Source organism: Apodemus sylvaticus, chromosome 1 (genome assembly GCF_947179515.1).
Source record: "Apodemus sylvaticus chromosome 1, mApoSyl1.1, whole genome shotgun sequence".
Classification (NCBI taxonomy): Eukaryota; Metazoa; Chordata; class Mammalia; order Rodentia; family Muridae; genus Apodemus; species Apodemus sylvaticus.
This window is the reverse complement of record NC_067472.1, coordinates 70,742,419-70,767,428: the sequence shown is the minus strand read 5'-3', so window position 1 is coordinate 70,767,428 and position 25,010 is coordinate 70,742,419. Positions and strand designations below refer to the sequence as shown.

The 25,010-nt window shown below is 41.5% G+C and overlaps 1 protein-coding gene across 1 annotated transcript in view; it reads left to right on the top strand.

Annotated features, from left to right (window-relative positions):
- Positions 1-25,010, top strand: part of Dock1 (dedicator of cytokinesis 1) — a 510,172-nt gene that overhangs the window by 112,690 nt on the left and 372,472 nt on the right. Inside the window, exons 20-22 of the mRNA XM_052196505.1 lie at positions 2,366-2,455; positions 2,775-2,875; positions 9,962-10,096. Coding sequence (XP_052052465.1) covers positions 2,366-2,455; positions 2,775-2,875; positions 9,962-10,096 — 326 coding nt within the window. The remainder of the gene's footprint in view (positions 1-2,365; positions 2,456-2,774; positions 2,876-9,961; positions 10,097-25,010) is intronic.

Here is a 25,010-nt window from a genome sequence, read left to right as displayed (position 1 = left end):
GTACTTCACTTGGTAGCTCAGAGAGTGAGGGGAGGGGTGTCTGAGCAGCAGGCCTTTGGCCATATGTAGGGATCCCTTCCGAATGCTTGTCTCTGACTATCAGGTACTGTGTCCAGAGGGAGGCTCTACTTTCTCCAGTTCTGACTCTGGGCTGCTGACCCTGTCATCTGTTTTAATGCCATTGGTAGGCCTATGCCAGGGAGTTTGTATGAACTGTGACGAGCTTGCTACTCAGAGCGCCTGCTGGCAGGGACACTAGGCTGTTAGCAGATGGCATGAAGTTTTGACCTTTGCAAAGATTTACAATCTGAAAACTGTGGGGAATGTAACAAGGTTGTACAGACTCAAAACATCAGAGTGGATAAAGATCTTGTCTTGTCCAGGCTCTGAGTTCTTGATTGAAACAGTAGTTTATCTCTTGCTAGTTTTCCTGTTTTCTCTGTGTAGTAGAGGTTGGTTACACTGTGTGGATTCTCATCTCTCTGAGCCCCAGCTCTCCTGCCAGTTCTTTTTTTAAAGCATGAAGTACAGGTGGGTATTGGAGCTGGCACTAGTTTGGGAAGAGGTTCATGTGGCGTGTGTCCTTATTCTTCAAAAGGCATTTAAGATCCCTTGTATTGTCTACGAGGGCCTCTGGGTGCTCTCTGTAGGCTGAACATCTCAAAACCTGGGCCCAACCTCTGATGCAGCCACCCCTTTGTTAGTCTGCCTGTGGCTACTTTATCCACTTACTCTTCAAAATCATTTTCCCCCTGTTTTCGAGATATAACTTATATACCATAAATTTCCCCCTTTTACTCTGTTCGGTTCAATAGCTTTAATATATTTATAGAGTGTGGTGCAATCCCCAGTACTATCTAAGAACAGTTTCTCTACTCACAAGAGAAGTTCAAACCTATCATCAGTCACGTCCCAGAGTCTCTGGCACCCATGGTCTAGTTTCTTTTCTGTATTTGCCTCTTTGGGACATTTGATATAATGGGTTTGTACAGTGTAGCTTCTGGGTCAGTTAGTGGGCAGAGTATCCATGCTGTAGCTTTTCTAGGACTGTCCTGTCTTCCTGTGGCTGAGTGATGGTCCCGTGGGAGGATAGATAGGGATAGACAGAACTCACTTTGCTCAGCCATCTTTCAGTGGATGGGCCTTTGTTTCATTTACTCATTTTTTCAATGGTAGACAGTGCTGCGTCTTTTTGGCAGGTTTTGTGTGAGCATTAAGTTTTCCTTTGGGATGTATATCTAGGAATGCTACCATTGAGTTAGAGGGTTAATATAGATTTAAGCTTTTGAGGAATTTTCAAGTTGCTCTTAAGAGCCTCTGTCCTATTTTATATTTCTCCCAGCAGTGGATACACAAAGGACTCCACTTTCCTTCACCTTCTCCCATGCTGGGCTGTCACCTTTCTGTTTGGTGAGGGCCTTTCCAGTGCCTATGGTGTGGGCACCTGTGTGATTTCAGCTGTGTGTCCTTCCTGACTGCGAGGCATTTTTACTTTGTTCTTTTGTGACTAGTATTGTATTGTAGGCTGTCCCAGTCATCCTTGGACATCCCTATCACCAGGGATCTCACTAATTCAGTAAAATCCAGTCCATCTTACACCTCCTTTAGAGTGTGGGATTTGTGTGACCTATCTTTGAAGTCTAATTTTTTCGTAATTAAATGAGTGATGTTTTACTTTCCTATCTGATTCCTTTCTTTGGTTGAGTTTCAGGAGACTGTAGGAACAGTGTACCAGTGCGTGGTGCTGCGTCCATATTCTCCAGCACACTGCTCTGTTCCTCAGCTGCAGGCATACACTAGCTTGTAGTTTCATCTTTATAGCTCAGCTGGTAGAAGGTCTTTTCCTTTCTCAGCTGAGCGATGCTCTGTGACTTCTGCTCATTACCCAGAGCCTCTTACGCCTGGTTGGTAAGAATGAGTCTGATATGTCCTTATGGAAATATGGAAGAGACTTGAGAAGGGTTTCTGAGTGGAGTGGGTGATATAGGACATCTCCCAGCTCCAGCCTTCTTCTGGTTGGCCCAGGGTGACCTCCTTTTATGTGGAATTCAGTCATGTGGAATTTTGCTTCAATCACCTGTTACCTGAATAAAATCTTGGAAATTACTAGTTTAATTACTTCATTCATACATTTATTGAGATAGAGTCTCACTCTGTAACTTAGCTGGGTCCGCCAAGATTCCCTTTATAGCATAGACAGTTGTCCTGCCCAAACCTCCCCAGTGCTGGGATTACAGGTGTGTACCACTATTCCTGGACTGGGGAAAGGTAGTGGGTAAGCTGAGTCTTGTCAGAGACCATGGCTGTCCTAGGCTGGGAGAGGTAGGATACAGGGATGGTTCAGTGACCTCTTGTGTCTTTGCAGTTCCTGCAGGACACCTTGGATGCCCTCTTCAACATCATGATGGAGAACTCCGAGAGTGAGACGTTTGATACCTTGGTATTTGATGCTCTGGTAAGGGGCCTCCCTTTCATCCTCTCAGAGGGTGAGGCGTTCTTTCATGCTGCAGCCTTTGAAGGGGGAAGGGACCCATCCCAGTCACCTTGAAAGCCTTTGGTTGCAGAGTCAATCAAAAAGGAAGCCTGGGGGAGTGCAAATATACTTTGAATGTGAAACTATAGTTATGTTAATACCCTCTTTTGGGTAGGCAGATATAAATCTGGGGATGGCCTCAGCTGGGACCCTTTCCAGCTCTTTTCCTCACACCTCAGAGGAAGATTCCAGAATGGTTTTTCTTGTCCCACTCATGAGAATGTTTTGGTTATGTTGATAGGTCTTTATCATTGGACTAATCGCGGATAGGAAATTTCAGCATTTTAATCCTGTTTTGGAGACTTACATTAAGAAACACTTCAGTGCAACATTAGCCTACACGTGAGTTCTCTTGTGTTATTTCGAGCCACTGCTTTCTTCTCTGATGTTTGCAATCATTTTCCGCTGAGACTTTGGCCTATGACCCTACATTTCTCCACTCAAAACTCCGGCTTTACCGGCGTACTTTGTGTTATTTTTTCCATCCTAACAGACCTGAAAATCTTTTTGAAAGAGATGTATGATGAATTAGCCTTACATTTTGGAACAAATCCACGTTCTCCTCCGGACCTTCCATTTATCTTTGAGAATTTCTGCTTATGTTCCATGAAGCTGATGTATGGATGCATGCTTCCTAATACGCCAACAAGGCGTATTCAGCTGATGAATGAATAAATGGATGTGTTTCTGTTTTGAGGTTATTGGGGTTTTTTTTTAGTGTACATTATATGCAGTTTTGTATTCCCTAGCTAGACTCCTTGATCCTTAAAATGTCTTCCCTTTTCTTACACAAATTTCAGCTATAAAGCTACTTAGATTTTTTTTCTTCTGACCATCTAGGACCCTTGTCTCCAGCCCTCTCTGAACATACAGCGAACTTGTGGGGCTTGGGCCAGCAAGACAGGTTACCTGCTGTTTGGTAACACAATTCTGGATGTATGGTACACGGGCTTAAGTGACAGCTCTGTCCTTTATGAATTGTGTGATCTTAGGCAATTTGTTTAACCTCTCTGGCCTTCAGTCTTTTTGTCTATAAAAAAAAGAAGCCGATTGTAGACTTGTTTGAAAATTCTAATGAGTTATTAGAGCTCAGAATAAACCCTGATGCTTAGACAGCAAGGACTAATCAGTTGTTGGGGCTCATTTACTCGGTTCCGCTTACTTTCTTACGCTGGGATTTAATGACATGTATTCAAATTTTGTATTGTGTAATTGCATTGAAAAATTAAAAAAAAAATCATGCTATTTCTTTAAGAACTCCACACTTAGAAGTTAGGGTCTGTTAAATGAGTCCAGGGCCCCATCTGTGGTTCTGAGGAGACTTTGTAAAAGCCTGCTTTTTCTGACTGTGTAGCTGTGAACTCAAGGTCCAGGGATGCCAGCTCATAAAGCCAGTGGGTGGTACAAGCCAGTGCTGTGCTGTGCTGCAGATCCCTTCCCGCCCCATTCTGCATGCTTATGACAGGTGGTGGCTACAGTCCATGGCAGGGGTAGGAGCTGCAGAAGCGACTTAAACTTGCAGAGCAAGTTGTGTAGAGCCTTTTATTAGTCTTCTGTTAATGTTAACTCAAAGTTCTCTGTTGGCTCAGTGGAGATGCCCTCTGGGTGTGAATATTGGACATTTCCTTATAGACTCTCTGGGAAAGAAACACATTGCTGTGCCTTCTTGCACTCGTAACCAAGCATGGCTATTCAGGGATTGCGGATATGGCCAGATGTCTAAGCATGTAGCAGGGTCTCCATATGTAGCTGATTTCAATTTTTTCCTTTCAAGCAGGACTAATCATCTGTTTTGAGAGTAGGTTTCATACTTTAACTCAGGAAACAATAGCACTGCTTGCTGTGTTCTACCTGTAGTAACTACTGCCCAGTGTGTGCCTATCCTTGCTCATCCCTGGTAGAAAATAAAATAGAGGAGCTGGAGTCCCTGGGATTTAGCTCAGTAGAGTGAGTGCTTGCACAGTATGCCTGAAGCTCTTAGTTTGAGTTCTAGCATCTTAGGGCCTGGGTGTAATGGGTCACTCTCTGAGGGAGGAGTCAGGAGGATCAGAAATGCAAACTCACAGGCTACATGAGTATGATGAGTGCCTGATTTATATGACACCCCACTTAGGAAAAAGTGGTTGCGTGTGTGTGTGTGTGTGTGTGTGTGTGTGTGTGTGTGTGTGTGTGTGTATTTAGGTTTTGTGAAATTAATTGATGGGAGAAGTTGAAGCATCATTTTATCTTTAAGCTCAGATGAAACAGAGGCAAGAATCAGTATCCTCCTGTCCTGTCTGTGCTGTTTGCTGAAAAGATTTGTGTTTTGGAAATAGTTATCTGTACCCCATCTGATAAGCTGTCAATCTATTGTTTTCTATATCAGCTACAAGAGTTAATAAAAAAATAAGAAGCCTAGTCGTTGGTAAATTATAAAAAAATGGAACTCACATACTTGTCATTACACATAAAACAGTAAAAATTCTTTTCTTATGAGTTTTAAAAAAACATAAATTAGCTGGGCAGTGGTGGCACACACCTGTAATCCCAGCACTCTGGGAGGCAGAGGCAGGCGGATTCCTGAGTTCGAGGCCAGCCTGGTCTACAGAGTGAGTTCCAGGACAGCCAAGTTTACACAGAGATACCCTGTCTCAAAAAAACAAAAAACAAAAAAACAAAAAACAAAACAAAAAAACCCCAAAACCCCCCCCAAAAAACCAAAAACCAAACCAAACCAAACCAAAACAAAACACACAAAAAAGCCAAAAAAACATAAAAAGAAAAAAAAAGAAAAAAATTTTTAAAAAAGAAAAAAAAATTATGTGTGCATATGTCTGTATGGCTGTGGGTATACATGTGAGGGTGCATGCTTGTGTAGTCCAGAAGAGGGCACCAGTTCTCTTGGAACTGGAGTGACAGGCAGTTGTAAGCTGCCCTAAATTGGTGTGGGAATCAAACTTGGTTCCTCTGAACCCACTCTTCAGCCCCTAAAACAGTAAAATTTTGATTCTATGCAAACTTTGGTTCCTCAGCAACAAATCTGAGTATTCAAACTTTGAAACACCCAAAGAGTAAGCTTTGATTTATGATTTGTAGCACCCAATGACAGTTGCCCCTGCATAGTATCTCCTTCCATTCTGGGTGCTCATAATGTTCTGTTGGTCAGTTGAAATTCAGCACTATTGTTAAAAACCTCCATCCATCCTGCTCCCTGAAGACCTCAGCAGGTCTCATGTATCCTTGTCCTGGAACTCACTGTGTAGATCAAGTGGCCTCGAAGTTACAGAGGTTCACCTGCTTCTGCCTCCCTAGTGCTGGGCTTGAAGGCCTTTCAAAGGTGGCTCCCTGCACTGTCTGTTCACTGAGGCTGGGACGCCATGGCTGTGACTAGTACTGATCCCATTGAGAAGAGAAGGAGGTGCTCATATGAGGACGGCTTTTCTTGTAACCTTCATGCAGTGGCTCTTTTCTGTCTCATGCACTGGATCTCATATGGCTGCCGTGAGTTTCACCATCAGTATAACTGAGGCTTCATTTGCTCTGCACCATTTTGGCTTCCGTCAGAGGTTTTGATCTTCGTCCAGTCCTGCAATGGCCATGCAGATTTATTTTCTGGGTTTGGGCCATTCTCTTGGTAGATCATAATTATTATTTCAATCCTTTCTTTGATTAATGAGTTAGAAGGATTCTCATTCCCAAGTGTGTGCTATGGATTTTTTTCTTTTGTTGTTGTTGTTATTGTTGAGTGGTGATGTGAATAGAGGTGAAAAGATAAGCTATTGTGAATTTTGAAAAAATAACAGGAGCTGTGTAGTATGACAGCCTTGTGCCAGGTATTAGAAGCTTCAAGGAGTGGCCTTTGCTTTGGGGCACTTCCCAGTGAATGAATCACAGTGCCACACTCCATGGCAAGTGGATCCTGCAGGACAACCTTCAGAACACACAGTTTATACTATCACACAGGCTACCTCACACACTTTATTCTGTCACACAGGCTGCCTTCACTGTGGCTCCGGCTTCTTTTCTGAAGTGCTTTAACCTGTTCAGGGTCAGAAACGCCTTCTTATTTATTTGATCACTTACAAACTTTTTATTTTTTTGTCTAATTAGCATTGTACTTAGGGGCCTGGAGGATGTCTCGTGGAGGAAGAGCACTAGATGTGCTTTCAGAGAATCAGTTTTGATATGTAGCACCCACATGGCAGCTCTCGACAGTCTGAAACTCATCAGACAATCTGATGCCTTTTTCTGAACTCTAATAGCACCAGACACACATTGTGCATACACATACATGTAGGCAAAAGAACCATACATATCAAATAAAAATTAAAGAAAATTAAAAAGTCAAAAAGGTCTCTCTCTCTCTCTCTCTCTCTCTCTCTCTCTCTCTCTCTCTCTCTCTCTCTGAGTGTGTGTGTGTGTGTGTGTGTGTGTTTGAATTGCATAGGTACATGTGTCCATGTATGTGTGTGCACATGCATACATAGGTCAAGTGCTGATGTCAGAGGTCCTCTTTCTTCTTTCTCCCCATCTTGTTTTTTGAAGCAGGAATTCTCACTGGCTTGATTAGTTCATGTTTATAAACTGGGCTCATAAAACAAATCACTAAATCATCATCCTCTGTTTCTGCCTCGCCAGTGCTGGTATCGCAAGCATATTCTACTTCTATGCCTGGCTTTTGTAGTGGGTCCTGGAGATTGACCTTAGATCTCATTCTTGCGTGACAAGCATTTTCCTCATACCCACTGACCCTGTACCCTAAACCATACACCATGTTATTTTTGCTTGCTTAAAAATTCAGAAGTGGGCCTGGAGAAATGACTGCACATACTTAGTGCTCTTGCAGAGAACCTGAATTTGCTTCCCCAAACCACATGTTGGCTCATAACCACCTATAACTCCTGTTCCCCTGGATTTGACACTTCTGTGGGCACCTCTATGCGCATACATGAAATTAAGTAATGCTTTAAAGAGAATAAAATTTTAAAGATTTTTGTTCATTGCTACAATAGTGTAGGAAGATTCATTTTATGAATTCAGGCAGTTTTTCCATCCTTGTAACTAGTGCCAGAGACAAGATGTCTGTACCATATTGCTATCCCCCACCCAAGGACGACTTCTCTTGCCCTCAGAGTCAGTGTCGCTCCCAGGGAGCAGCCATGTTCCCATTTCTGTATCACAGCTCTGCTTTGTCGTCTCTTGAACACCATGTACTCCTGTGCACCTGGCCTTTTCCCTTCAGCATAATGCTTTTGAGATTTTCCATATTGCTTTATGTGTCATTGTTTGAATTGGGCCCTTTTAAAAAAATCTCTTATTCATAATTAGCTCCCATGATCTGTTCTGTCATTATCGATAGATGTTCTGGGGGCAGGGGAGGGGGCTGCTAGATTCCTGGTGTTCTGCATTAGGCTGAAAATTCTTGTGTTTTATAGACCCAGTGTTCATTTCTTTCAGGTAAATGCTCAGGACTGAGTTTGCTAGACCAGAGAGATGCACATGTAGTTTATGAAATTATTGTATTGCTTTGACTTTCCTCCAGCAACTTACAAATACCTTTTTGCATAGAGTGGGAAGGTGTGTCCATGTTCTCGCCTCATAGGTACAGGGCACAGAAGCTCCAGGTCGATTCCCAGCACATAAAACAAGGCCTGATAGCAAACATTTGTAATTCTAGCAGCCTTGAGGTGAAGGCCAGAGGATCAGAGGTGCAAGGTCATCTTCAGCTTCATAGCGAATGTCAGCCTGGGTTACATGAGACCTTGTCTCACGACTGAACTGCACTGAACAACAACCCCACCAATCCTTGTTAGTGCTGATGGAGCCTCCTGTCTAGCCTCTCCCTTTGCATACTTAATAGCCGAGCAGTGTTTTCCTCTCATAATTAAATTGCTTACACAACTCAGGGGATGGGTACCATATTGCTTATGTATTTTATTGCTGCAGACGAAGCTGAGGGAGACGTTACTGAATGCATGTGTAGTTGCTGCTGTATGAGATTCCATACAGTGGAGTTCCTGATGACAAAGGATAGGAATATTTTCCTGATTGAGGTCATTGTTTTCCCTCCAATGAGTTTTATTCCCCTGTATCCCCTCCTCTTGTCTTCACTAGGCAAACATTTCACTTGTTATTTGTTTATATAATTGTATTATTGACTTTGTTTTCTGCTTGCTGAGGTTGGATACAGGACCTGCCTCCTGCTGCAGGCATCTTCCTGCTAAGCTGCTTTCTCATCCCTGTCTTATTTGAATTTAAATGTATTTTGTTTATTAATGAAGTTGATTACTTTTTAAAAATTACATTTCTCAAATTTTGTTTGTTTGTATTACATCAACCTTCTCACATACCCTGAAGGTCTGAATGAATCTGTAACCATTTGGACTCTCTGGTTATATGTAATGAAGCAAAATAGGAAAATCTGAGGCTTTTCCCTGTGTCAAGAATTTTATAAAAAGGTGTGCGTGACTGGGTGGGGTGGCACAAGTCATCTTACTACTCTTGAGTCAGAAAGTCAGTCTGGTCCATCAGTGGTTCTCAACCTTCCTAATGCTGTGACCCTTTAATACAGTTCCTCATGCTGTGTTGATCCTCAATCATAACATTATCTTGTTGCTACTTCATAACTGCAGTTTTGCTACTGTGATGAGGCATAATGTAAATATCTGATATGCAGGACCCTTAATGAGTCTCAACTCACAGGTTGAGAACCTCTGAATAATAAATAGTACCAAGGTGGCCAGAACTACAGCAGGAGACTATAATAAAAAACAAAAACAAACAACCCCATCCCCCAAACCCCCAAAACATAAGAAGCTGCGACTTAGCGTCAGAGTGGACAATTCGTTTGTATTTACTTTCCATAGTTATGTTTGTCATGGGATGGATAATTTGAAAAATAATTCTGATGAATTTGTATGTGCTGTGGTTTGTGTAACCTTTTTCATGTTACTGATTTGTTTTATGATCCCAGTTTATAAATATGAATATGAGAAATACAGTTATTATTTATGTTTTAAAAATTGAATGTGTCAGGGTGAATGCCATTACCAAGTAATGTAATATCTATTCTAAAAATGTTATTATTTTTATTTTTTTAACCTCTTAATAGTAGAGATCCTTAAAAAATTCATTTAAAACTTAGCACTGTTTATTTGCATTGCCATCTAAAAATTCAGTGTAAGGCCTTTAGTTGCAGCAATTTAGCTAATCTGAACAGGTGGCTGATGGTCCTGAGTGAGGGACTCTTTCATCCCACCCCTGTAAAATTCCTACATTGCCAGGAAGGAATTTTATCAGGTGCTTTCCCTGATTAGAAAACCTTTATGAATATGTATGTATTCGTATGTGGAAACCAGAATAAAAGTAATGCTGTAAACTTCCATCTCAATTAAATGTCTAGTTGGGATTTCTGAACCCTTGATTGACATATGTTTCCCTCGGGACCAGGAAGCTGACCAAGGTGTTACGGACCTATGTAGCCAGCGCGGAAAAGCCGGGAATCAACGAGCAGCTGTACAAAGCCATCAAAGCTTTGGAGTACATCTTCAAGTTCATAGTGCGCTCCCGGGTACTGTTCAACCAGTAAGTGTTCAGTGAAGGCCCTAAGAAATCCTCACCTGCCTCCCCACGCCCCCTCCCTTTTCTCTCTCCCCTTGGTTCTCCTCTCTGTTCATGGCTCCTCTTCCTTCTTCTCCTTGCCGTCCGTTATGACCAAATACTCATAGATAAAGGGCAAGATGTGCGTCTGTCCGTGCTGACCCCGGCAGCTTCCGCAGCTGTCCCTGCAGAGCTTGCGCTATCCCAGAGGCTCAGAAGTGTGCCTGTGAGGCAAACATTATCTGCTGAAAGCGTTTGCCATGCTTCTCACGCAGCGCTGGGCATCCACCAAGGGCTTGGCAGAACTTTTCAGTATATCTTCATAGAGCAAAAAGCCCCACAAGAGCAAACAGAAATGAGACAGGCAATGGGGAGGAAAAGCCAAATCAAGTCGTACTGCCTCACGTGGGAGCACTGCAGGCCCTGGCCACTTTTCTCCTTTCCTCAGAATGCTGTGTCTCTCCAGGCACTAGAGCACCCTTGGGAACTCTGCCTAGTGAGCGGTTCATGGCAGCTCACCACCCTTTGAGTTAATTTTGTTCGTAAAAGCAAGTTGGGGCATCTATGAATCGATTATTTCAGAGAATGTTGTTTTTTCTTTATAAATTGATACTTACAACCTCCGTGGTTGTGCTGATAAAATGAAGCCATGTTGCGATCTCCCCAGCATCTCACACTACCAGGAGGGATGCGCAGGTGGACAGTTTCGGTGTAGGGTATGGAGTGGACTCTGCTTCTTTTGGGAGGGTGCCTTTTTTTTTTTTTTTTTTTTTTTTTTTGTGACTTACAGTGAATGGTGTGTGCACTTGGTAGCTGTTCTAGGTTGATTGATGTTTTTCTGGTAGGTTCCTATGCACAGAGATGGGCTTTGTGAATCTACCAATCACAGAGCATGCTGCTTTGCAGAGAGGAGGGCACACAGCCTGCTATCATTGAAAACTTGGCCTCAAGTTTATTGGACCCCTGTCTACACCTGTTTTCTCTAAGCTTCAGCTTCTCCTGCCTGAAGTGGTTATGTTCATAAATGCCCAGAGGAAAGGGGGAGAAAACTTAAGGAACAATGCAGCAGCATATTACTGATTGTGGAGACCAGTGGTGGACAGAAATAGTATATCTACCAGGGACAGGCCAGCCCTTCCTGTGCATGGGGCTGAGTGTGCTCTGTTCACCCTTGTGTTCCCATGACTAAGCCAGCAGTCATAGGAAGACTCAGGGTCGGAGGCGTGAGGCTTTGCCCTTGATTGGCATCTCAAAGGCATGCTCTTATCACTTGTTGGGGATTGGCATGGCACTTCATGTGTACGGATTCTGTCTTTTTAGGGTGCTTAAACTGGCAGTGGCTTTCTCACTGTTAGGTAAGAATGAAGACAAGGTAAACTTGCCTGTGCTCTGCTGTATATTGTCTGGTTTGATTTCAGTCACACCAGTTATGTGACAGAGAACCCTGTGGCCCCTGGAATCTTCATTTTAATTATTTTTCTCCCATTACTGCCCTCTTCTCTCTGCATATGTCTGTCATGCCTCACATGTAGAGGTCAGTGGACAGCTTGTAAGAGTAGGTTCTCTCCTTCCACCATGAAGTTTTCCAGGGATCAAACTCTGGTCGTCAGCATTGGCAGCAAGTGCTCTTCCCAACTGAGCCATCTCTCCGGCCTCTATTTTTCTTGTTTCTTTAAATTCTCTCATTATAGTAAAGTAGGAAGGTGAGCTAGAAAGGAAGCTCCTAATAGTAAGGTGATGTGGCTGTTATCATGGTTTACCAAAAATTTTTAATCTTGTCCTATGTGTGATCCATGTGCTGTCGAGTCAGGGATTTGATGAATGTCATCCGTAGCTACAGAGAGGATTGTCTTACTCCTCAGAGATTCACAAGAACAGCCTGTGGATTTGGGTTGTCATAGCAAATGTTGAGTCTCTTCCACAACAGTGCTGCATTAGAAATGACTGTGGTAGCTGGGCGGTGGTGGCGCACGCCTGTAATCCTAGCACTCTGGGAGGCAGAGGCAGGCGGATTTCTGAATTCGAGAACAGCCTGGTCTACAGAGTGAGCTCCAGGACAGCCAGGGCTATATAGAGAAACCCTGTCTCGGGGAAAAAACAAACAAACAAACAAACAAACAAACAAACAAAAAACCAAACAAAAAAAATCTAAAAAAAAAAAGAAAAAGAAAAAAGAAATGACTGTGGTCTTTTAGTGCAATGAGGGCAGCTGGGTGTACCCATAGGACATTCTGAGTTACAGGCATAAGGTCTTAGAACCATCGTGTCTCAGATTTCCTCAGTTTGATCAGTCTTTCGGTGATTAGGGAATATGTTTGGTTTCTTGTCAACATTAAAAATCTACTTAGGTGGCTTTAGCAGGAGAGACTCACTTTACACACCCACCATATATATAACGTGTAGTCTGGAGAAGACATTGGCTCCCGTTCCCTTGTTCCATGCTGTCCTCATGTTCTTAGCATCGAGGATCTTTCTACCCTGTTATCTTTAAAGATTCTTTTTCTTATGACCTCAAAAGTGGCTCTGCCTTTCCTAGCAGGACACTGATAATTTTGAGTAGTGACATCAGGTGATAGTGTATGTAGCTGTACCAGGTTCTCTTAGCCAGAACCTTCAGCTTTCTCATCTCATGGACAGAATGATGTCACCTGCCAGTCCTAGGTTTAAGGGAGATAGGTGGGAACCGAGTTGATGCAGAGTTTCTTGGTACTTTCAACAATATTAATGTTGCTTCAATAAGTCTGTATTTGACAGAGTCTCCACTCTCACCCTCATGCTTTCAAACCAGAGTATCTGGTGCTTTGAATGTTTGGTATTTCCCTACCTCATCTCAGGTTCTAAATCATCTTCATGAAGGCTCTGTGGAGCTTTCTTTTTCATTAGAGACTCTTGTTATCAGCACCTTTTCAGTCTTTTCAGTCATTGGGATACTACACGAGCAATAGATAGACTACTAGGAAGCACAGAGCTGCCTGTAAGAATGTGACCTTAGAACACAACTTCTGCTCAGCTCTCTTCTCATAGGTACTAACACATGTCCTACTGATGAGTCCATGAGACCCACATAGACATCTTACGTGGGAAGTGAGTCTACACCAAAGGGGTACCTCCACATCCTGTTTCTTGCCCCTCTGGGATTCAGAGAGCCTGTCTTCTGGCTCTTGTGAACTCCTTCCATCTTCAAAAGGTATCAGAAGAGGCTCTGTCCTCCACCCTATGGACTCCAACTCCTCCATGACTCCACCATGTTGTGTATCCGTGCTGCTGGGGCCTGAACTTTCCTTGAAGCCCTCACTTGTTGCTGGTCTCTGTCCATAGTACTAGCATAGTCCAGTAGTTTGTCTTAGTCTCTTCTTGAATCATATGCTACAACTAAAATCTAACCTGAGCATGACGTAGGATGTACCCCATTGCCCCCCCCCCCCCGCTCTTATTTATTTATTTATTTATTTATTTGTTTGTTTGTTTGTTTGTTTGTTATATGTAAGTACACTGTAGCTGTCTTCAGACACTTTTTCTTTTTGCCCCAGCCTCGCTCTCTCACTGTATCTGTCTTCAGACACCCCAGAAGAGGGCCTTAGATCTCATTACAGGTTGTTGTGAGCCACCATGTGGTTGCTGGGATTTGAACTCAACAACCTTCAGAAGAGCAGTCAGTGCTCTTAACCACTGAGCCATCTCTCCAGCTCAGCAATGCCCTCTTTCCTGGGCTGGGTCTTCAGCCTGCATATCTCCCAGTTAGGTCTCAGTAAGAACCAGCCTTAATCAAACTAACTTTCTTTGCTAGAATAGCATGCATTTTCTAAGAGCTAAGATTGTGCAGAAGAGAAATCAAGTACCAGTTATCTATAAGAGGCAGTAGAATCCTACACTGCCAAGGACTTTGTCTAGAGTCATGGCCTTCCTTATTGACACATGGGGGTCATAATGACTTGGTGTCCTGCTCTCTATTGTCTTTTTCCTTTTCTCCTTCCATCTCTCTTTGTTCTATTCTCCTCCCATAAATATGTAGTAACTTACATCCTGTCTGTATCACAGTTTTCATGTCCTTGTCAAACCCTCTGCATTAGTGGGTTTTAGCTGCCTACCAGGATCTTTGAGGGCTGGAAGAACAATGTAAAGTGTACTTGTAGCTATATTGTTTAGATTTGAGAAATACCTCTTCTTTATCCTGGGGGCTGAAAACCATGAGGTGTTTTAGTATCTTGTGGATTCCAGGGCTTGAAAACACTCATGCCCTTCCAGCTAGAGATGCTTCTGCCAGAAGCGTCATTTCCCCGCCCAGGATGTCCTATGTCTTGTCCTTCCATGACATTTATCTTTGACTTCAAGGGCTTGATTGGAGTCTGAGCCCATTCCTGTTTTGAATGGGTTACTCGAAGATGCAGCAACAGCCTGGTTTCCCTTCCAAAGGTCTGGAATGTTTGAACAACAGAGGCTCTAAGAAGGATATTTTCAGAGGTGGGGAGAAAAGCAAAGTGGAGTTCCTATTTTTTTTACCTACAGTGTGTTCATTGACTTGGGGGAGGAATAGTTGTGTTCACAATTAGGATTGACACCTGCTTCTCTCTCCTTTTTTTCAGTTGGAACAAACTTTTGAGGTCTATTCTTTTTCTCCTTTCAAAATGGTCTGCTGTGTTTTCAAGTATAATAAAGTTGCTGTGTTAAATTCGGGGATAATTGCAAGTAATTATTCTTCTGAAGAACAAAGAGATGAAACTTGGGAGATAGGGATATTGATGCTTAGTGTTCTCTGTGCTTGCCTTTCTGTGGTACAGTCCCTTTCCATACTCTTTGTTCTACTTAGGAAGCTCTTTTTTTGTTTTGGAATGAGAATAGCAGCTCTGGCTCAAACAAATTCGGTTCATGGTGAACCCAGGGAAAGGCTCCAGGCAGCCAGAGGCTCCTCTGCTGTTGTTTTCCTGCCTTCTGTGTGGGTGGACCACATTAAGTAGAAAGCCCAAAGCAGACACATCCTGCAGCAGACACATCCTGCAGCAGACCTGCTGAATGCTGGCCTCTGCCTGGCCATTGCTTGGTTCTGTGACTCTCTTTAGTGTGCTGGAGTTTCTGCTTGTCATCTGGTGTTAGCTTTGTGAGTAATTAGTTATTGATCATGACTAAGTTATGCTGATCTGTCTTTATGCTCTTGGTCCTTGGGTCACACAAGAGAATGTAGATCATATACAAAGAGCCTGTCACCATGTGTCGTTAATGAATTCTCATTTGAAAGTAGAACAAGGAATAAGGAGAACTCACTCATCAATTTATTTATTGATAAGTTTCTGGGCTTCTTTTATCCATCCCTTCTTATACTTTAAAGTAGGCCAAATGAGTGACTCTTCCTGGCATATTGGATAAAACCAGGATGGAAAGTTCTAGAGACTTCCTCTATGATCCTTCACTATAGAGAAATGCTTCAAAGAGTCACTGTACACTGCTAACCATTGATTAGCCTGAGCGTACTGTTTGCTAAGAGAGCAACTCGTTATTAAAATGTCACCCTTGAGAGATTCTTTGTAGGATTTCAGGTCTATTAAAAGTCCATTCACTGTGCTTTACAGGTTTGAAACAATTGTTGTTAGCCTACAGGTTTATAACTATTGTCTGTTATATAGATTTGGTCCTTATTCAACTTGAAAGTTTTTTCTAATGTCTTGCTTAGTGTGTATGTTTCATTCTTCATTCTTTTGTTTTCCAGCTATTGGTGTTTTATATTTAAGATTTTCTTGCCACCTTGCCCAGACTTGTGTTGAAATTCATAATGTGATTTAGGTTGGTCTTGAACTCATGGTGATCTCCTTTCCTCAGCTTCCTGAGAACTAAGGTCACAGGCATGAGTCTCAGTGCCCAGCTTAAGGCATGTCTTTTAACATGTGTCTCTCTTTATTTACCAATATCACAGTTCTTTAAATTGGATATTCCATTTGTTTATATATAATGTGATGTTTTAGGTTCCATTTCTCAACCTAAAACAAACAAACAAAAAAAACAAGCAAGCAAACAAACAGATTTTCTAAAGCAAATGATACTTCCCTGTCCATAGCATTGTGAGAACAGCAGAGGATTGTAATTTGAACATGGGTCATGTTGAACTATGACCGTCTTTAAAGAAGAAGAGGTAAGGGGATGTTTCTAAGGACCAAGAGAGGAAGATTACATCAGATATTTTTGAATCATCATCTTTGGCTGTAGTGAATAGTCCAAGGTTGCTGGACATATATTTCTAAAAATATCAAGCCTTGGTACCCATCCGTGCACCCCAGTGCTGTTCAGGTTCTCTTGTTTTAGTTTCTGTGGCACATTCACGCTGAGGACATTCTCTCCACAGCCTCCAGTTTATGGTACCTTTGGGGAATAGGGTCTGCACAGAAATAATTGTATTTTGATTCTGACGACTTTTGTATTCTTCTTTTAAATGAAGGTTATACTTCTCAATACTTATTGATCAAGCAGCCCTGTAGTCAGGCTCTGGTTGTAAATTGTAGAAACATTGCTCTCTGGGTAGGTGTTTTGGTCCCATGTTAGGGGCAGAAATGATTGGTGGCTGGGAGTCAGTGTCATACCCTTTCTGCCATAGGGAGCCATGAGGAGGCTTAGTAGGACCAGGTCTCTGCAGAGCTCTGCTGGAGTCTGTGGACAGGTTCCTTTCCTCTGTTCTGTTCTCTGGAAATGGTTATCTTTTCAAGCAGTGAGCTTTCAACAAATAAGCAAAGCAGAAAGATGCAGTAAATATAAGGCATGGGATATTTGGAAATGAAAGAACAAAGATGGAAATTCTATTTGCATATAGAATTTGAAAATGGCACAGATCATTAGCGTTTTAAAAATTGTTGCAATCCTTAATATGTTTCATCAATAATCAAACATCATTTTAAAAATAGTTCTTATTCATGTAACTGGAGTTACAAGTCAGATTTAATCACTTTAAATGTGGTACTTAAAGGACTTTAAAACAAACAGATGTCCAGCTGTAGAGATGGCTCAGAGGATAGCAGCACTTCCTCTTCTTGATGAGGACCTAAGTCCATTTCCTACCCTGCAGCTCACCGCTATCTCCAAGTCCAATTCAGGGGGATCCAATGGCTTCTTCTGGCCTCTATTAGCACCCTACATGGTTCTCATACATATATGCAGGCAATTAAAAAAACAACCAAACAAACAGATGCCACAAAGAAAACAATCACTAAGTTTTAACCACTTGCAATGAAAAAAAGAAAAAGAAACTAATACAAATGGCAGAAAAATTGTCTTGAGAAAATACAAAAATATTACTAGGAACAGTTACACATTTAGAATTTTGATCTGTGTAAAATAGAGTGGGACTCAGACTTCCTCCAGTGCATAGGTTAGTGCTGAGAGAATGCTGTGAATGCTTTATAAACACGACCACGCACACATAGGTTTACTTTTCTCAGATGTGTCTTTTCCAAATCTCCAGCTCGCAGACTGCAACACACTTAAGGTTTTACTTGGTTCCTTTCTTTCTTATTCCTTTTCCTCCTCCTCTTTCACCTCCTACTCCTTTTTCTTTTCCTCATCCTTTTCCTCCTCCTCTTCCATTTCCTCCTCCTCCCCTCCACTTCTTATTCCTCCTCCTCCTCCTCCTCCTCTTCCTCCTCCTCCTCCTCTTCCTCCTCCTCCTCCTCCTCCTCCTCCTCCTCCTCCTCCTCCTCCTCCTCCTCCTCCTCTTCCTCCTCCTCTTTCTCCTCTTCCTCTTCACTTTGGAATAATGCCTGCCATTCTACTACTGGACAAAAACTTCATTTTGTAATATCTGAAAAAAAAATTCCTTTCTTGCTCTTCTTTTCCATAAATGTCTCTTTCTCATCGCCAATTCTGTCTGTCTCTTCCCTTCCTACTTCCCAGTTCCAGTTTGATTTTGCTTTCTTCCTTAAATGGACACTTTAAAATAAAGCTCTAAGGCTCTCTACCTTTAGATAACTACTCTTTTCTACAAAGAAAGGATGAATTTTATGTGTTACAAGTTTTCCTTATCAAAACATGCTTTACTTTCCTGTTTTATTCTTTCCATATAGAATTCCAGCTCAAATTAGAAATTTTTACGTAATCATTTTTTTAGTCAAGACCGGAGAAGAAATCCATCTTGATTTTTTTCCATATACTGACAACATATGAAAGTGTATATTTTAATAGAACAAGTTATATACTGTTATACAGATTTGAAAAAAGCCACAAAGACCTTAATTTTTTTTCTTTTCTTTTCTTTTCTTTTCTTTTCTTTTCGTTTCATTTCTATTTATTTATTTATTTATTTATTTATTTATTTATTTATTTATTTATGGTTTTTTGGATTTGTTTTTTTTTTTTTTTTTTTTTTTTCCGAGACAGGGTTTCTCTGTGTAGCCCTGGCTGTCCTGGAACTCACTCTGTAGACCAGGCTGGCCTTGAACTCAGAGATCCGCCTGCCTCTGCCTCCCAGAGTGCTGGGATTACAGGCGTGAGCCACCACCGCCCGGCAAAGACATTAATTTTATATTTAACTCATTATTTTAATTTAAATCAGAATCATGCAGTTCCTGTGCTTATTGAATACTACTTGTATACTTTAGTTTATGTGGCAAATTTATTTTTAAACATCCCATTTATCACTCATTTAATTTATTCTTTGAGTACATAGTGTAGAATTTGGAGATGTTTTACACACACACACACACACACACACACACACACACACACGTGCACACGTGCACACGCACATACACACACATGTATATTTATATATAGTCTTTATTTTTAGTTATTTCCTTGTCAAAGACAAACCCTAAAAGATAAGTATGTGTATTTAATGTGCAGGAAGCAATAGATATTACATATGTTTACATTTACATATTTATTTTTAGGTCAAAGTTATGATTTGATTTTGATATCTAGCAGAGATAATTACAACCTGGCCAAACCATGGAAGCCAAGCCAAGTTAGTAAGCTAATACCAGCAGGTATCTCTATTTTTATTTTGTCAAAAATTTATATGACAGTAAGATGGTGATGTAAATTTATTAGTTTATAAAAAGATAGTTGAGTGAAATTTTTTTTATGGCAGAATAGAACAAGTTAAGGTCACCTCCTTAGATAATGGAACTTTAAGATTCGTAGTTTTATGAATTCCGTGACCAAATTATTCAGCCCCAGCAGTTCATAGAACTTTCAAAATAAACCTCTTCTACTTTTATTGTTGTTGTTTTTTTTCATCTAAATGAAAGTAGGGGTGAATACTTGGATGTTTTCATTTCAGCTAGAACTCAGTGAAATAAATTTCCATGCTACCTTGAATAACTAGATAATTTTAGTATCAGAAAAAAGATGGACTGAAGCTAAAGACAAAACAAAAAAATTAAAGCAAAAATTAACATAATAATAATTTGCAAATTAAGAAAAATCATGGCATCTTTGTCATGAGAATTTTATATCTCGCATGCAATCAAAAAAATGTTTTTAGATACATAGAACCAAGAGAGATTTGCTACCAAAAAAACCAGATATGACCATAAGTTCAAGCATCTTTCAAATACAGTAGGCATCATTGATGCAGGAGCTGTTTTTGAAGTTATTCCCTTTGATAGTAGGGTCAGCCCACCATGGCTAAGTTAATTCTGCCATGAACTGTTGCTGGCTATTAAGGAAAAAAGGTTACCGTTATGGAGTCATCCCCACCAAACCAGCACACCGACAGAAGAGCCTTCATAGGAGTTTCACCTCAAAGATTGTTGACGGGTTCATGGAGTTCTGCCTTGCTTAGTGAAGGGATCCCTCCAATACATTGGGTTATTATAAAGTCAATAGGGTGCCTTTACCAATAAGTGGGAATCTTGATTTGTGTAAAGACTCATGAGTCTGTTAAAGCTATGTTATGGGAATGGAGAGTACCACAGGCTCCATATAGGCTCTGCTAGAGTTCACTGTTCACAAAGGGATTGTATTCCAGGCCTCTTTATGGCCACCTCATACTGCAACTTAAATAAGGAAAAAAAAAATCTGACACCCATCTATCCATGTATGTATGTATGTATGTATGTATGTATGATCTACTGTCAAACATCTGTTTTTCATATCTATCGCCTATCTTATCTACTTGTCTTTTGATTGACTCTCTGTCTTCTTCCTACCTGTCTCCCTCTTTATCCATCCATGTATTTATCCATCCAAGTCTACTATCAACCTGACTCAACAACTATTGTTACCTGACAAGGAACCTCAGTTGAAGAATTTTTGCGCCCATCAGATGGTCCTTTGGCCATGTCTATCAGGTATTTTCCTGTCAGTTGGTCTAGGACAGTGGCTCTCAACCTTTGGGTCATGACCTTTGTGGATTGTAGAACAACCCTTTCACAGAAGCTACCTAAGACCATCTGAATAGCTAATTTTTACATTTTGGTTTATAACAGTAGCAAAATACAGATACGAAGTAGCAGTGGAAATACTTTTATGACAGGAGGTCATCGCAGCATGAGGAACTGTGTTAAGGGATCACTGCATTGGGAAGGTAGAGAGCCAATGATCTTGGAAGTCCTTGCCACTGTGGTAGTACCCCTTCCCCCCTCATCCCCTTACTCCCCCCGCCCCCAAGTGGTTCTGGACTGTATAAGAAAGGTAGCTGAGCATACGGCAGAGAATGAGCCAGTAAGCAGAGGTCTTGAGTGTATGAGTTCCTATCTGGGCTTCCCTCAGTATAGATTATGACCTGAGGTATGAGTCAGATAAGTTGCTTTTGGTCAGTGTTTTCTTATAGCAATGGAAAAGAAACTAGAATATCTATATATTCATCTGTATGTATATTTTTTCTGTATGTCTATGTAGGTCTATTATATATAGTTCTCTATCCATCTATCATCTCTATGTATATATTTCTATCTGTCCTCATCAGTCAGTCATCTTCATATCTATCTGTTTACCATTTCTCTGTATCAGTTATCTATTTCTCATGCATTAACCTCTCATCTGTCTCTCACGTCTGTCTGTGTGTCTACATGTATTAATTATTTTATTGTTGCTGTGATGGAACAGCATTACCAAGCTAACTTACAGAAGAAAGGGTTCATTTGGACTTGAGGTTCCAGAAAGCCAGATTCCAGAGTATGGAGCAGAGGGACCAGACAGCAGGTATGGTGGCCAAGACGGATCTGACAGATCTGATGGATCTGCAAGCAGGAGGCAGAGTGAGAGAAGTGGGAATGGCTTGCCCCTCAAAGCTCATCCCCAGGGACATCCTTCCTATTCCTGGTCACACCTCCTAAACCTACCCAAACAGCACCACCAACTGGGGACCAGGCTTTCAGTCATCAACGCCCAGGAGCAACATTCTCATTCAAATCAGTGTGCTATTGTAATTCTGTCTGTCTGTCTGTCTGTCTGTCTGTCTGTCATGATTCTGTCTCTCCCTCCCTAGATATCATTTCTCTATTTCTGTTCTTATCTCCCTACTCTACTGTTTGACACGGTTTCCCCAATGTGTAATGGTTCTTCTTAGGGAATAGCAGTTCTATGGTACGTGCTGCACTTTGAGGTGGAAGCCTGCATACCACAGCAGACTGTGGATGTATTCAGAGTTTGAGGCAAGGGAGTGATTTTCCAGAATAAAGCATGGCATGGTATTAGGAACTTGTATCGCAATTGTTGGACATGCTGATTCATAGCAAGATTGGCATTAGTCCCAGGCTGAGGGGGCAGATGCTGGGCAGAGGGCCTGCATGGTGTTGTTGTAACTGCTGTGCAGATGTGTGACAATCTTAGACATGCGTGCATCGGTTCTCCTCCTTAGAGCTTCCAGGCCTTATTTATTTTTTAAAATACTTTAAATGTCCTGTGCATGCTTGTGTGTCTCTATGGGGTGTGTGTGCATGGGACTTAAAGTTCATGGATGGCAGAAAAGGACAATAGATCCCCTGGGGCTGGAATTCTAGGCAGTTAGTTACCTGGGCAGGGTGCTGGGATCAAAATTCAGGTAGGTCCTCTGGTAGGTCCTCAGTAGAACCACACTGAACACCTCCGCAGCCCTATATGCTTGTTTTTTTTTTTTTGTTTGTTTGTTTGTTTGTTTGTTTTTGTGGCTTAGCACAAAATGAATTCATATTGATTATAACAACTTTTTTCATTTGTTTGGTTTTTATTATTTCTTTCAATGCATTTTTCTCCTTTTGAGCATCATGTTCCCAGTTTCTTCCCTTTCTGCCCTGCCTTATTCAATACCACTTAATGTTTTCTGGTTCCCATCTTACTTTCTGCTGTCTTAACAGGTCAGACATCTTTTACTCCCTTTTTGATAATTATCCCAGATGGAAACATGCCTGCTAACTTTAAAGAATAATTTAATTTACCATTACTACTCCCTGGAAAATGCTAGCTACCTCCAGCACGGCCGAGGATGGGGACGCCATTCTTTCTGTCCTTGGCACTGATGTCGCCCTGCACGTTAAGTCTACATGTATTTTGAGCTCTGCCGCACATTGCTGTTTTGTATAATCGGTATTCACTGGGCGTGCTCTAGGCATGGGCTTGCTTTTCATCTCTCTTTAAACTTCAGGTTTCCCTCAGGGGTCGTTTTCCTTCTGTCAAAAGAGTTCACCGTAGAATTTCTTTCAGAAGAAATCAGCTACAGGCTTTGTGTATATGAAAATGATTTATTTCATGTCTGTGTTTGAAAGGTACTTTCATTCGGCACAGCCCTCCAGATTGACAGCTTTCTTCCTCTAGCTGTTTCTTCTCTTTTCTTCTGGTTTGCATCATTTCTGGTGAGTCTGCTTTCAGACTCACACTCACATCCTTGAAGATGGAGCAATACGAGTCTCCCCCTGGCTGCCTGGTCTCTGTGCTGATTTGCAGTTGTATTGTGACTGCACAGGATCACTTTCCTTTGTGTTTACTTTGCACTGGGTGTTGGGGGTTGATTCCCCTTTCTCCTGCCCTCCTTCCTTCAAGGCCCTTCCCTTTCTGTTGATTGTAGATCCCCTCACTGTGCCTCTGTCTTCCACCCTAGTCTCTGTATTTTCCTCCTCTCTTTATCTTCCTAGTGGCTTTTCACTAGGCTGTGTTCCATTTCACCACTCTTGTTCCTACCGTGCCTGCTCTCTAGTCAGCCCCTGCAGTGGCTTCTCAGTGTTAGCTATGGTATTTTTAAATTTGAGAACTTGCATTTTAAAGAACCACTTGTACACTACAATCTTCTACCCTGACTTTCAGTGTTTTCTACCTTTTTATTTTCCGACATTCCATCTTTTTTGTTTTCTCTAATTAAAGAGATATATTTTAGTTTTATTTTGGGGTATGCTTGTATGTCTCTATATATGTAAACACATGCATATGGTACCCACAGTGAGCAAGAGAAAGTGTTGTATCTCCTGGAGCCTGTCGAGAGCTGCTGTGTAGGTACTGGGCACCAAGCTAGGATCCTCCACAAGACTTTGTAGTGTTCTTGACCACTGAGTCATTTCCCCAGCCCCCATTTTCCCTCTAATTTTGATGTTCCCATCAATTGACTACAAGACATCTCTTGTGTTCTCAGTCATTACTTTCCTTTTTCTCTTTGGTTTGGCCATGGGAACCATTTTTGGCTGAGATTAGTGAGTTCTGCTGAAGGCTGGACTATGCCTATGCAAAATTGTGGAAGCCCCAGACTGTCTGATCATCTTCCTGAGATGGCTTATTTCATCTACTTGATTGAGCCTCTTGGTCTTGTTGGCCATGACAGTACTCTAAGCTTTGCCATTTCTGTTTCTGTGGTAAAAATACCTCAACAAAAGGCAATTGTGGGGAGAAAAAGTTTATTTGTCATTCATTTCTATGTCACAGTCTTACCATTTCTGGGAAGTCAAGGCAGGAACAGCCACATTCACAAGCAAAGAGATAATAATTGTACCCTGCCTGCTGTCAACTAACTTTGTCATTTCTAATACTGTTCAAGAGTCCCTGACTAAGGACTGGTGCCACCCATGATGGGATAGCTTTTCCCCTGCATTAACATCCAGAGAGTTCTTTGTAGAAATGCCCACAGGCTAGCCTGGTCTCGATAATTTCTCATTAAAGTGTTCTTTCCAGATGATTCTATTCTGACTTTTAAAGCTAACTAGAGCTTATCTTGTATTCCTTGTCAGTCTGAGCACCTTGGTTTCCTGAGAGCCAATGGTGAGTCGGGTGCCTTGTAGGCCAATGAGCTGTGGTCAACACTTCATTTTCCAAGGCTCTCCAAAGTTCTCACCCAGAATCTGCTGTGGCTTGCTCTGATTTGTTTTATCGGCTGTTATCTGCTGTGCTATTGGAGATCCCTTTCCTTGATTTTTGAAACCCAAGCCATTTCTTTTGGAGACTGAGTGCCAGTTCCACTTGGCTCCCTAGAAGTTTTCATTTGTGTGTTTAGTCTCATCCGCCATGCAGATACAGGAACTGACAAATGTCCTGGGGAGACAGAAAGTTGTAACTTATTTATAATAAGCAGCATTTATCAGCATTCATGGAAGCATCATACAAGATCTTCATTGTCCATTTAGATAGAGTGCAGCTGAAGCTCTTGATAATTTCCTTATTTCCATGGACTCTTAAAATGAATGCACTGGTGTAGTGCCTGAAAATGATTTTGAATTTACCATGATAATGTCATTTTCAAATGGTTATAAGATCCTGTTACATTTAGACAATTAAGTCTCCTTGGGTTAGTTCTGTAATATCATGACCCCTCCCAGGGATTTGTGCCTGCCGTTGTTCCCCCACCACCTGCAAGCAGAAGTTCATGACTCTATAATTTTAATTGTTCAGTACGTCATTTAAGCAAACCTCTATTCGGAAACCTTTATTTACAAAACAGGTGCGCTGGGTTGCAATTTCCCACTTTATACAGAATTCCATGCTTTAGAATGGAACTCATTTAAATGTAAGATTACCTCTGGGG